The sequence below is a fragment of the Taudactylus pleione genome, unplaced genomic scaffold, assembly GCF_031769625.1.
Source record: "Taudactylus pleione unplaced genomic scaffold, aTauple2 ptg001711l, whole genome shotgun sequence".
In the NCBI taxonomy this organism is placed as follows: Eukaryota; Metazoa; Chordata; class Amphibia; order Anura; family Myobatrachidae; genus Taudactylus; species Taudactylus pleione.
The window spans coordinates 376,787-391,844 of NW_028286108.1; the positions used below are offsets into that span (position 1 = coordinate 376,787).

The window sequence follows — 15,058 nt, forward strand, 5'->3', positions numbered from 1 at the left end:
GTAACAGGCTTGTTAGTTTTCCACCTGAGAGTGGCCAATATAAGCCTAGTGTGTTTAGGGCTGAGGGTCTCACCTGGGAGAGCAGGCAGGGAGTTTGCTCAGAGACACTTGAAAAACCTATCTGTGAGTACTGTGCTGTGCTTTGTTGCTGGCGAGGGCATTAGGCCCTACCAGGTTCTGGTAGCGAGGGAACTACCTGTGAAGTTAGTGCCCCGACAGGGCTAGGATTTATATTTATGTTTTCTTTATATTTCTGTCATTGTACAATAAAAACTGGAGCCGACCAGTTGTACTTGCATCCAGACTGGTGTGCTGCTTCCCTGCTGCTGTGTGTGTGTGTAAGGAAGGAGACCTCTACCCAGGAGAGGGACCCCCCTAACCTAACTGTGTCACAATATATATATACATATGTGTGTATGTATGTATGTATATATATATATATATATATATATATACATATGTGAATATATATATATTTAATGTGTGTGTGTATATGTATATATATATATATATATATATATATATATATTAGGGGTGAGCGGGTTCGGATTTCTGAAATCTGAACCCCCCCGAGCCCCCCCGATCCGAGGCCGATCCGAGTCAGGCTCGACTTTTCCCGCCTGACTCGGATCTGAAATCGAGGCAAAACATCATCATCCCGTCTTCCGGGTCTCGCGGGTTTTGGAACCTATATAAGGTACCCGCCATTTTCTCACTCGGCTGTGGACAGTGAAGAGGGATGGTAGGAGTTAGGGCTGGCTGGCTGGGCTGTGTAGTGTAGTGTAGTGCAGTGCTGTGCTGTGCTGCTGTTGTCCATAGAGGCTGTGTCCACTCCTCCAAAGTCCATAGGGGCTGGCTGGACTGTGTTGTGCAGTCAGTTGTCCATAGGGGCTGTGTCCACTCCAAAGTCCTGTGCAGAGTCCCAGTCCTAAAGGGGTGCTGTAGTGTTGTCCAGGGGGTGCTCTGTACATCAGGGGTGCTCCCCCCAAGTGCAAAAAAAATAATTATTTTCTGTGTTTGTGAATTGTGTGCGCAGTAGCCGCACATGCATCAACAAAGTAGTGCCAAGCGTGCGCCTGTGTCATAAGTAAAGGGCCGGCTGGCTTGACCATTAAAGGGTGCTGTAACCCCCAAAGTACACTCCAAACAAAATAAAAAAATATTTTTCTGTGTTTGTGTGCGCCTTAGCCGCACGTATATATCAATATAACATAAATGGAGGACCAAACTTTCTCCGATAAAAATAAAATAGGGAAAGATCAAGAACCACTTCCTCCTAGTGCTGTTGCTGCTGCTGGGAGTTGTTCTTCATCTCAGAGAGGAAGTAGGAACATCACTACTTTTACTAAACAATTGACCCTCCAACAGTCCTTAGCGATGAGGATGAAGTACGACAGCAGTCATCCTGAAGCAAAACGTATAACTGAGGCCTTGACTGCTATGTTGGTGTTAGACATGCGTCCGGTATCCGCCATTAGTGCAGTGGGATTTAGACAATTGATGGAGGTAGTGTGTCCCCGGTTCCAAATCCCGCCTAGATTCCAATTGCATCCTCAAAGCAGCAGCGACAAGCGTGCGTCTGTCTGTTAAAGGGTGGTGTAACCCTCAAAGTGCTCCAAAAAATAAAAAACTAAATTTTTTATGTGTTTGTGACTTGTGTGCGATGTAGCCGCACATGCATCAACACAGTAGCAGCGCCAAGCGTGCGCCTGTGTCATAAGTCAAGGGCCGGTTTGGACATATGTCCCTATTTATCCCCAGCATCTCCTGGCCTCCCCTATCTCTTCCCTGGCCCTTCCCCATGAGACCATGGCCCTCTCTCAGGTGCACTATATTATGTCCCTATTTATCCCCAGCATCTCCTGGCCTCCCCTATCTCTTCCCTGGCCCTTCCCCATGAGGCCATGGCCCTTTTTTGGGTGCACTATGTCCCTTTGAAAAATGAGGGGGGTGCCAAAAAGTCTAGTTACGGCTCTGATCATATTGGCGAGAAAAGATTCATTCACATGCGCGCAGCTTCTGCTCACTGGTGAGAGGGACTGTGGGTAATGCTCCCAGAGTGACAATAGCAGGGGAGTGACTGGCAGGCATGTCATTTCATGTCCCCTTCTCTGGGTGCACGCAAAGGTCCCAATCTCCACTACAACAAAACGTGCACAGTGCACAACATAGCTCAGCTCTCCCTGACATGTGCCTCTATTGTGTATATATACGTGTGTAAATCTGGTTCTAATACTAGCCAGTGCCTCCCCAGCCATTCACCTCACTGCACGTCACTGCCAGTGCCTCCCCAGCCATTCACCTCACCGCACGTCACTGTCAGTGTCTCCCCAGCCATTCACCTCACCGCACGTCACTGTCAGTGTCTCCCCAGCCATTCACCTCACGCACGTCACTGCCAGTGCCTCCCCAGCCATTCACCTCACCGCACATCACTGTCAGTGCCTCCCCAGCCATTCACCTCACCGCACATCACTGTCAGTGCCTCCCCAGCCATTCACCTCACCGCACGTCACTGTCAGTGTCTCCCCAGCCATTCACCTCACCGCACGTCACTGCCAGTGCCTCCCCAGTCATTCACCTCACCGCACATCACTGCCAGTGCCTCCCCAGCCATTCACCTCACCGCACGTCACTGTCAGTGCCTCCCCAGCCATTCACCTCACGCACGTCACTGCCAGTGCCTCCCCAGCCATTCACCTCACCGCACATCACTGTCAGTGCCTCCCCAGCCATTCACCTCACCGCACATCACTGTCAGTGCCTCCCCAGCCATTCACCTCACCGCACGTCACTGCCAGTGCCTCCCCAGCCATTCACCTCACCGCACGTCACTGTCAGTGCCTCCCCAGCCATTCACCTCACCGCACATCACTGCCAGTGCCTCCCCAGCCATTCACCTCACCGCACATCACTGTCAGTGTCTCCCCAGCCATTCACCTCACGCACGTCACTGCCAGTGCCTCCCCAGCCATTCACCTCACCGCACGTCACTGCCTCCCCAGCCATTCACCTCACCGCACATCACTGTCAGTGTCTCCCCAGCCATTCACCTCACGCACGTCACTGCCAGTGCCTCCCCAGCCATACACCTCACCGCACGTCACTGCCAGTGCCTCCCCAGCAATTCACCTCACCGCACGTCACTGTCAGTGCCTCCCCAGCCATTCACCTCACCGCACGTCACTGTCAGTGCCTCCCCAGCCATTCACCTCAACAAACGTCACTGCCAGTGCCTCCCCAGCCATTCCCCTCACCGCACGTCACTGTCAGTGCCTCCCCAGCCATTCACCTCAACAAACGTCACTGCCAGTGCCTCCCCAGCCATTCCCCTCACCGCACGTCACTGATAGAATTGTTTTTTCCTTTCAAATGCTGACATGTCCCCACATGTGACCACATCCCCAATCCAGTACAGGTGAGGGGGCTCTGGGCACCATGGCTCCTAGCTACACCTCTGTGTAAGTGAGGGCGGAAGTGCAGTATTCTGTCCATACTGTCCACCAAAAGAAGAAAGTTGTCCCCTTGTGGTCTCGGTGGGCTCACTGCACTCACCACAAGATTCTATTCCCCCTCTATGCCCACATGGATGGTAAGAAAGGATGTTGGTCAGTAACTGATATTGTTATAGTAATAGAGACACTTATAGTGCGATTCCTGCTCACAGCAATTGTAATCACTATATCTATTATATATCTTTATTCACATTTCTGTCATTTTACTAGTATTTCACAGTCATTTTTATATGACATTTATTGCTTATAATAAAAAGTTATATTTTATGTAACTCTGTCCTTGTCACCACAAATCTTTGTCTTTCCATTATTTGTATGTGGTAGGGACTGTAGATCGTAAGCTCCACGGGCGCAGGGACCGATGTGAATACTCTCTGTACAGCGCTGCGGGATGTGTGCGCTATATACAGTAATAACTAGTAATTAGGGTGTAATTTGGTTGTTGGACAAACTGTTGAGATAAAATTTCTAACAATAAAACACTTCACGCAGATATATTCTCCCACCCACCGGCTGCTCCTCATTTTATTATTCATATATTTCTTTTATAAAACATCAAATTCTCCATCATGTTACTACAGTTATTTCATCTGCGTATCGGGGACCAGCTTGTGCTGTTTCTTCTTCAGTTTCTTCCTATAAAACAATAAAGAACAGGGGATAAGACGAAGATGGATATTTAGATTAATACATAATACAATAATTTAATACATAAATTAATTGTCAGCACGATTTAGAAAATAACACTGAAAATCAGGATAGAATACGTTTATCTAGTTTCACCTCACAATATTAGAGTCATGAAAGAGGCAAATATCTATGTACTGAGCCCTATTTTACATGTTTAATCAGAATAAATAAACCGTGCACTGGGTGGATCTGTAAAATGAATGGGAAGAAGCAGATATTGAAGCAGCTTTAGGACTAGGCCATGGTACAAAGATACAGTATAAAGACACTTCAGATCACCCCCATCCCTTTCTTACTGTACAATAATCCAAGTACAGATGGTACAGTCCATGCTCCAATGCGTTTCATTACACGTCACTTCATCAGAGGGAAGTCCGCCCTACATATCTGTACAAATGTTACCATTCCATGTAAATCCGCCCTATATATCTGTACAAATGTTACCATTCCATGGAAGTCCGCCCTACATATCTGTACAAATGTTACCATTCCATGGAAGTCCGCCCTATATATCTGTACAAATGTTACCATTCCACAGAAGTCCGCCCTATATATCTGTACAAATGCTTCCATTCCATGGAAGTCCGCCCTATATATCTGTACAAATGTTACCATTCCACGGAAGTCCGCCCTATATATCTGTACAAATGTTACCATTCCACGGAATTCCCCCCTATATATCTGTACAAATGTTACCATTCCACGGAAGTCCGCCCTATATATCTGTACAAATGTTACCATTCCACGGAATTCCCCCCTATATATCTGTACAAATGTTACCATTCCACGGAAGTCCGCCCTATATATCTGTACAAATGTTACCATTCCACGGAAGTCTGCCCTATATATCTGTACAAATGTTACCATTCCATGGAAGTCCGCCCTATATATCTGTACAAATGTTTCCATTCCATGGAAGTCCGCCCTATATATCTGTACAAATGTTTCCATTCCATGGAAGTCCGCCCTATATATCTGTACAAATGTTACCATTCCACAGAAGTCCGCCCTATATATCTGTACAAATGCTTCCATTCCATGGAAGTCCGCCCTATATATCTGTACAAATGTTACCATTCCAAGGAACCCCCCCTATATATCTATACAAATGTTTCCATTCCATGGAAGTCCGCCCTATATATCTGTACAAATGTTACCATTCCACGGAAGTCCGCCCTATATATCTGTACAAATGTTACCATTCCACGGAATTCCCCCCTATATATCTGTACAAATGTTACCATTCCACGGAAGTCCGCCCTATATATCTGTACAAATGTTTCCATTCCATGGAAGTCCGCCCTATATATCTGTACAAATGTTTCCATTCCATGGAAGTCTGCCCTATATATCTGTACAAATGTTACCATTTCACGGAAGTCCGCCCTATATATCTGTACAAATGTTTCCATTCCATGGAAGTCTGCCCTATATATCTGTACAAATGTTTCCATTCCATGGAAGTCCGCCCTATATATCTGTACAAATGTTTCCATTCCATGGAAGTCCACCCTATATATCTGTACAAATGTTACCATTCCATGGAAGTCCGCCCTATATATCTGTACAAATGTTTCCATTCCATGGAAGTCCGCCCTATATATCTGTACAAATGTTTCCATTCCATGGAAGTCCGCCCTATATATCTGTACAAATATTTCCATTCCATGGAAGTCTGCCCTATATATCTGTACAAATGTTACCATTCCATGGAAGTCCGCCCTATATATCTGTAGAAATGTTTCCATTCCATGGAAGTCCGCCCTATATATCTGTACAAATATTTCCATTCCATGGAAGTCCGCCCTATATATCTGTACAAATGTTACACTAGCTGCAGACATGACCCCTCGCACACATTTATATCACATCCTTTATTTTGTCACTTTCTATATTGTTGGCTTCAGGTGGACACAGAAGGTTCTGCACCCTGTGTAAAGCTTTGTGGAATCTCTGAGTTGAGCCCCCTCCAGCCTTGTGTAAAAGGGTGGTCTGAATACCCTCATCCTGTGGCTCCATTGGCCAGGGACTCCTTAGGGGGGCAGAGGACAATCGCACCCTAGAGCTCTTTTTTGTTGTTTTGGAGGGGATTCTATCATCTGCTCAAACTACAAATTGTATTGTGTGTTACTATAATGAAACAACCTCACAGTATGCATAACAGTGACCCAACGGGACTAAGTGGGGGAGAAGGAGCTAATTACCAGCTACCATAATGGGAGGAGACTGGTTCCGCAAACTGTGTATAGAAGCGACAATTTGTACACTCAGAATACAAACTTTGGCCCTCATTCAGAGCCACTCGCAAACAGCAGTACGCTCGTTGCGTTCCGATGTTGACTAATCACGCATGCGTCGGTGTTACACTGCGCATGTGCGTACGGCAGTTTGCGAGCTTTTTATCTGTCGTTCCTAAAATAGCGTACAGGAAGTGACATGTCAAATGTGATTGACAGAACAGGGCGTTTTTGGGTGTTGACGGGGGTGGAGATGGAAAAACGCAGGCGTGGCGAGGCGTTTTTGGGGCGTACATACATTAGCAGATGCGAACGTCAAATGTGTTCGGACCGTCACATACGTCACTGGAACATCCTCTTTCCCTTCAAAATGCTCGCACAGTTTAGGGTCTGGATTACTCGACCACATTGGCGATGGCCTTCTCCTCCGTCCCGGGACTCCACGATGTTGCAGTTTATTGGGATAGCACAAAACCGTACGCAGGTGGAAATCATACCTGCTAATGTCAGGATTACACAATCAATTGGCGTACATTTTTTGGGGTTTTTTTTGGCCTCAATTTGTTGTTTATGGCCTATTGTGACAATAATGTCATCATGTTTTAATTAGCTCCCCTTTTTTTTTTTAATGTGCAATTTGCATCGTTAGGTGAATTTTTAAACGTTCCTTCAAGAGGCCTTTTTTTTATACAAATGAAATGGTTTTTGGTGTCCTTTTTTGCCTTTAGGGCCAGGATTAAATGTAACCCATTTGTACAATAATGTCACAATACAATGTCAGATTTTTATCATAAATTTATTGTTTAAACACAAACCAATTGGCCTAATATTTTTTTTTTGTTTTTCTGCCAAAGATACTTTTTATCAAAAAAAATAAATCAATAACTGATAACATAAACGTACAAAAATAACTTAAAAACATTTCACAAGAAAGGAGAGGGAAGTTTTGACCAGAAAGGAATATGAGCCAAGCACAGAAGGAGTGTGGGAAAAGTCGCCATTGCTGTCACCGTTTTTTCGCCCGTTTGGATGGGGGAGGGTGGGCGCCAGACCGGGTCCGGGATGCCATCGGGCTGGCCTGTCCAGAGGCAGATGTTGTGGCCTCTGGACTAGGCACAGGGCTAGGCACATTTGGAGGATTGGCTGATGTTGTGCCAGAGGTGGAGGATCCTGATGTTCCGGCAGGAAGGGAGGTCGGCTCCACCATGTGCTGGCGAACGAGCTGCTCCAGGGCATCGGCGATGCGGATGTTGGCCCTGGTATTTTCCGCCAGGGCCTGACCAATGGTCACGTTGGCCGCAGCATTTTGCTCCAGGGCCTCAGCCACCCGTAGCAGACTGGCGTCCATCCTCTGCAGAATCTCCGTATGGAAATCCGATTTGAAATTGAGTTCTGTGAGGAGGCCCACTGCCTGCGAGGGGGCACGCCCTGGACTGGCTTCTGCAGGGTCCTCAGCCGGATGTACTGGTTCCTCCCCTGCAGAGCCAGCAGAAATTCTGCGGCCAAGGCTTCCCTCTGGAGCAGACTCATCCGCCTGTGTCTCTGTTGGAAAAATGAGAAAAGACTCACATTAGAATCTACATATTGGCACAATAGCATTTCAGAGTTGGTGACATCACAATACTTACCTGGGCCAACAAGAGGAGCCGCAAAGTCTGGCATGTCCGTATCCATGTTGGACACGCCAAACACCTCCACAGGCTGCACACACCCCTGTGCCAGCTCTTCTAAATCCGTCAACTCCAATGACACAGGGGTGGGACCCCCACCTGTCCCCTTTGCATGCCTAGCCCTGTCCGCGAGTTTTTGCTTTAGGCGATATTTGAAGTCGCCCCATCTGTGGGGAAAAATGGAAGCCATTATCCTTTGGTTTAAAATGGGGTTTGTTTTTAGGGGGGGCAAGGGTTTACTTACCGCCGTTTGACATCCCGGGCTAGACGGACATAATCACCCACCGTATTGACAGCAACGGCTACCTCTTCCCACATTCTCCACTTCTGGCTTAGACTCATATTCCTGTCTGCCTGTGGCAGGATGTCCACACACTTCTGGATCAAAACCTCCATCTCCTTTCTTGTGAAATGTGGCTGCCTTTTTTTTTTGGCCGCTTTGGCCGGAATACTGGGCCCAGCAGCCTCTTCCATGTCATCCTCCTCACCTATTTGTGTAAATTTACAGAATTCACAAAATCACAACTTGCCCAATCTTATGTTTCAAATTAATCGTTGATAGAAAATGCATGAAAGACTTACCGCCTGACTCTTGGGCATTTTTTCCCTGGTCTGTCGCCATGTCTGCGGTCCAAACAAGAAATACACCAGAATTTGAATGTGTTTTCGTGACGTATTTATACATGCGTCCTTATTTTGCGGCCGCATCATTGATTGTGCGGCCCTATGATCCCTCCTTAATTTGTGCGGGAAACGAAACACTATTTATGGCTTGGTGTGTCTCAAGTCGAGGTGGCGTTTTTGGATTGTTGGAGGTTATCTTGGCTGGAGTTTATTGATTGTGTAGAAAGGAGTTGGAGGTTGGAGAATCGTTTGTTGGTTAGATTTGCGTTTTTTTTTCCGTTATCTTTGTTGGTTTATATTTTTGGGACCTCGTTTGTTGATTTGGTAAGTTTTGTGAAGTCTAACTTTTGTTCAATTGTTGTTTCATTGTGTTTCGTATATTTTGTAATTTTTGGATACCTAATTTATTCTATTTTAGATTTTGTTTATTTTCGACCCCAAAGACCTTTTGATTTTGCATCTTAGATATTTGCTCTTGGTAAGTCCATTTTTTATCTTGTATTAGCGAACTAATTAGCACATTTTTAGTAGTTACTCTTGTGACTTGTATTAGCGAACTAATTAGCGCATTTTTAGTAGTTACTCTTGTGACTTGTATTAGCGAACTAATTAGCGCATTTTTAGTAGTTACTCTTGTGACTTGTATTAGCGAACTAATTAGCGCATTTTAAACAGCTTAATAATCATTCTAACTTTTTGATGGTTTAGCTTTCACTTTTTGAGCCAACATTTTGACCCGTTTTGATGTACTGTGTTAAATGTCGCTTTGCGGTTTTGCTAAATGGGTGTTTGGCATATTTGAACTTTGGTCTAGCACAAAATGTATCCCCAAAAATGCACAGAGTGAAATGTGTCAAGTAATTTTGTTGTTTATTTTCAGTTTGGACGTATCATGACAATACCCCGGCATGTAAGCAGCAATGGATGGTATCATCAAGCTAAGTTGTTTTAATATAGTTTTGGGGTGGGTCAAAAGCCTTACTTTTAAATTTTGGAATTTCAGGTTGATCTGGGGAGGATTGTTCTGGCCATGCTCCCGGAAGCCGACCAACCTCAATCTCATCCCAGGCGTAGGCATCGTAGGCATGCAAGGCCCCAGATATTTCGAACACGTGTCACCCTTTTTGGAATGCCCGATGATGAGGTTTTAAGACGCTACCGTCTACCTCCCAAAATCATCATAGACACTCTCTCATTAATAGAAAGTGATCTTGAGCGGCAAATTGACAGTCCAACAGCAATACCACCACTGACGCAATTTATGGTGGTGTTACATTTCTGTGCCTCAGGATCGTTTCAAACAATGGTGGGAATAGTGGCGGGCATCTCCCAATCCTCCTTTTCCCGGATCCTGAGGGCAGTGATGGAGGCACTTTTCAAGCACCTCCATCATTTTATTCAAATGCCTTTGGATATGGGTGCCCTTAGTGTGGCCAAGGCCAATTTTTACCAAATAGCTGGCTTCCCACACATCATAGGGGTTGTGGATGGTACTCACATACCACTTCAGCCTCCAGCACGGCTGGAGGCAATATTTCGAAACAGGAAACACTATCACTCCCTGAATGTAATGGTGGTATGTGATGCCTCCCTCCAGATCCTGTCCCTGAATGCTAAGTTACCAGGAAGTGCACATGACTCCTTCGTCATCCGGCAATCAGGGATATGGCAGAAATTAACCAACCTACAAGCTGGTGATGCGTGGCTTCTGGGTAAGTGGAGACCTTTAGTACATAACAATGTTAAGCTTGATACACAGTGTTCCTGATGTTGTCTCTTATTTTTCACAGGAGACAGTGGATACCCTTGCATGTCCTGGCTGCTCACTCCTTATTTGGCTCCCACACCAGGCCCACAAAGTGAGTATAATTCCGCACTTACAGCCACCAGGCAAGTGGTGGAGCGCTGTATCGGCCTTTTAAAAGGCCGATTCAGATGCCTCCACCGCTCTGGTGGCGAGCTCATGTATTTGCCGGATATGGTGTCTAAAATTGTGGTCCTGTGTGGGATATTTCACAACATCGCCATAAGGAGTGGTGTCCCAATGCAGCCAGAGGATGCCTTACCTGAGGATGGCCCCCCCGAGGTTGGTCGGAGGTCAGTATGTGGGGGGGCCATACGCGATGATGTGGTGGCCAGATTTTTTAGGTAAGTTTGACCCAAACTACAGTGTTTATACCTAATGTGTTTGTGTTTGTTTGCGAACATCTAATTTATTTTTATTTTTTCACCATCTTCTGTTTGTTCACATAATCTTTGGCACTCCAACGCTCACTACTTCCTGCTACCCTTACCAAACCTGGATCTGGTGATTTTGTCCATATATTCTGGAACCCATATCGCAACGCCATGTTTGTGGAATCATGTTGGCATGGTCCTTCGTCAACCAGTTCTTGATTGTTTTTTTTAATTAAATATTTTATTTGTATGTGTTGTATTTGAGATTATCACTGTTTTTTTGTTTTGGGACTGACCACTTTGATTTCTCATTTATGTTGTGAATAAATGTTTGGAGAGTGAAATGGTCTTCCTTTTTTTGGACGTTAACAGCAAGTGGAACCAGGTTAACACACCTTACAATTGACTAAGGGGTAATCCAGTACTGACACCAGTTGATGTAAACTGAAATATGTTTGCAGGTTCCCAACCCACACCAAAAGGAAGCCTGTCCAAACCTTTGGATTTTGAAGATTGGCCTAAGCAGCTTGCACACCAACTAGGAACCTGTAAAAGGGCGAAATAGCTAATTGACACTACACCCAAAAAGGGAAATGACATTGTTACTGTTATGTGTTTCTTGTGGCTGTTTAACATACAAATACAAAATACAATCTAACTTTTAAAAAATGGAAATCCTTGCAGGAACAGTCTACTTATGTCAGGGAAAACTATTTGTGTTTTAGAAAAAAAGAATGAGCCAGAACGTATATTAGAACTACAAAATTTATTTACAAAACAAAAATAAACAAAAAAAACTACTGGCGAAGGATGCCAGACAGCCGGTCAAGGGCCACAAGAAGGCCAATTACATGTTGGCGCATCTGGCCAACACAATCGTCCACCTCTTGACGACGCCTCTGTTCCTCTGTGGGTGAGAAAAGTGTGTGGATTAATAAAACAATAGGGAATCCACATTAAAAAAACAAAAACACAACAAAATCACTCCTAAACCGGAAAAAAACAAAAAAAAACAAAAAGGGGGTGCTGGCAAAAATACAAGGCCTATGTACAAATTCACACAGGTGTGATATGTGTATGTTGAAATCAGCAGGAAGAGGTAAAGGCAAACTGCTAAATCACCAAAAGTAAACCAAACAAGCACGAATAAAGGCACGACACATGATTACATACAAACAGTTTGTGCTTAAAAAAAATGAGAAATAAAAACATACCGGGAGCCAAAACGGGAGCTCCGGAAGTCCCTCCATGTTCCTCCTCGGAGGAGCCTTCATTCCCCAAAGAACGGGGAGGGGTAATGATGGACTCCGGGGAGGGGGTAATTGGAAGAGGGGTGGGTGGAGGAGAGGGGGAAGTGGGACGGAGGGGAAGGAGGCCCGACAGTTCCGGGAGAGGGTCTGGGAAGGCTGGGGAGGAGTGGGGTATAGGGGAAATATTTGGGGTGGAGTGTTGGCTGGGGGTTGGGGATAGTGGCCGGGAACGCCATCTGGCCGGACGGTGACGGCGTAGTCTTGGCTGTCCTCCTAAAATATGTCAAACAAATTGAGGTTAGTTTCTGGGCAAATCCGGGGCCCAAATTAAAAAAAAAAAAACCAGCAACAAAAAACATGCAAAAAGGAGTAGAATGAAAAAAACAGAAATAGAGGGAAAACAAGCACACGCAGATATGAGGACAAATAATAAATAGGACAGACAGGAAAACATGCACACGCAGATATGAGGACAAATAATAAATAGGACAGACAGGAAAACATGCACACGCAGATATGAGGACAAATAATTAATAGGACAGACAGGAAAACATGCACACGCAGATATGAGGACAAATAATTAATAGGACAGACAGGAAAACATGCACACGCAGATATGAGGACAAATAATTAATAGGACAGACAGGAAAACATGCACACGCAGATATGAGGACAAATAATTAATAGGACAGACAGGAAAACATGCACACGCAGATATGAGGACAAATAATTAATAGGACAGACAGGAAAACATGCACACGCAGATATGAGGACAAATAATTAATAGGACAGACAGGAAAACATGCACACGCAGATATGAGGACAAATAATTAATAGAACAGACAGGAAAACATGCACACGCAGATATGAGGACAAATAATTAATAGGACAGACAGGAAAACATGCACACGCAGATATGAGGACAAATAATTAATAGGACAGACAGGAAAACATGCACACGCAGTTTGCCCCACAAACATGAAAACCACAATACATAACACTTACTTTCAACGATCTGCATGCGAAAGCATGCCAGCAAGCGGGGCGTTCGCCGTTGCAGGTCTGACCACCTGCGCTCAAGCTGCCCGATGTTGCGGCGTGAACCCAACGACCGCAGGCGGGACCGTGCCTCCGCATACGCCGAGCGCTTCTGCCGGTTGGTGATGGGTGGAGGCTGGCTGGTGATCTGCCTATCCATCACCTCCGTAAGCACCAGCAGCTCGCGCCTGGTGAATGCGGAGGCTCTCATGATGGCAATGGTGTATTTCATACAAAACATTTTTGATAAAGTGTGGCCAAAATTTCTGATTGGCTAATGTATTTTGGAAATTAACAGGAGCAATTTTATTGGTTAGTGTATGAGTCATGTGTTCAACAGGGCCAGAAATCTCTGGAGAGTTATGATAGGCTTGATGCAGTGACATGCGTTTGCAAATTTAAATAAAGAAATGAACCCCGGAAAATATGCGGGGATCCACAGCAATAGAACAATTGTTTAATTGTGGTTCACATGTTTTTTGAACAATAAAAGCGAATGTTCCATCCGTACATATTCTGCGGGTAAACACAAACACGGACAAGAGTAAAGTTTCTTGCATTGTGTTGAAAAAAAAAAACCAATTAAGCTAATTGATACATTGATTGGCATGATACGATTGAGGTAGGCAGAATAAAGGAGCAGGTAATCGACATCTGACAAGGCCACTTCCGGATTCACTTGTGCGTGCGTTCCCTTCAAGCCATTTCGGGGATGTACGCTCGCTATTTCGCACGCTCGTTAGTTAGAGGAGGGGTCGCCTGAGTTTAGGGAGGAATTTTAGATGCGAACGAAAATACGAGCGAGCCATTGAATTTAAATATTTTTGTACGTATGCCTAACGTACGTGCGCCCGCTTGCGAGTGGGTCTGAATGAGGGCCTTTGTTTCCTTAAGGCCTAATGATTAGATCTGACCACTGAGGGATGACAATACAATTTTATTACATTTTTGTTGTGTTATGGTCATTTGTTTAGTTAGTGTACAGGACGCATTTGTGACTCCAGCTCTAATAGTTTTTGGTGTTTTATTCCACAGCTTAGGAGATATTAATTAAAGACTGAGATTAATGTTTGTAGAATTTCAAGTCTTTGAAAGAAGAAATAAATATAAAATGAAAAACACAAAATAAAACACCAAAATAAAAGTAAAGGAGGGTTTGTATGCTGGCTATATACCTCATTATAGGTCACAGACAGATACTATATTGCTGTATGCTGGCTATATACCTCATTATAGGTCACAGACCGATACTATACAGCTGTATGCCGGCTATATACCCACAGACTGATACTATACTGCTGTATGCCGGCTATATACCTCATTATAGGTCACAGACTGATACTATACTGCTGTATGCTGGCTATATACCTCATTATAGGTCACAGACTGATACTATACTACTGTATGCTGGCTATATACCTCATTAACAGTCACAGACCGATACTATACTGCTGTATGCTGGCTATATACCTCATTATAGGTCACAGACTGATACTATAGTGCTGTATGCCGGCTATATACCTCATTATAGGTCACAGACCGATACTATACTGCTGTATGCTGGCTATATACCTCATTATAGGTCACAGACCGATACTATACTGCTGTATGCCGGCTATATACCTCATTATAGGTCACAGAATGATACTATACTGCTGTATGCTGGCTATATACCTCATTATAGGTCACAGACTGATACTATAGGTGCTATATGCCGGCTATATACCTCATTATAGGTCACAGACCGATACTATACAGCTGTATGCTGGCTATATACCTCATTATAGGTCACAGACTGATACTATACTGCTGTATGCTGGCTATATACCTCATTATAGGTCACAGACCGATACTAT

General features: G+C 44.7%; 1 protein-coding gene across 1 annotated transcript in view; it reads right to left on the bottom strand.

The window, feature by feature from the left end:
* Positions 1-4,040: 4,040 nt before the first annotated feature.
* The window catches only part of LOC148439555 (inter-alpha-trypsin inhibitor-like), a 130,249-nt gene continuing 119,231 nt past the window's right edge, over positions 4,041-15,058 (bottom strand). The window contains exon 7 of the mRNA XM_088464594.1: positions 4,041-4,151. Coding sequence (XP_088320720.1) covers positions 4,097-4,151 — 55 coding nt within the window. The 3' untranslated portion in view covers positions 4,041-4,096. The remainder of the gene's footprint in view (positions 4,152-15,058) is intronic.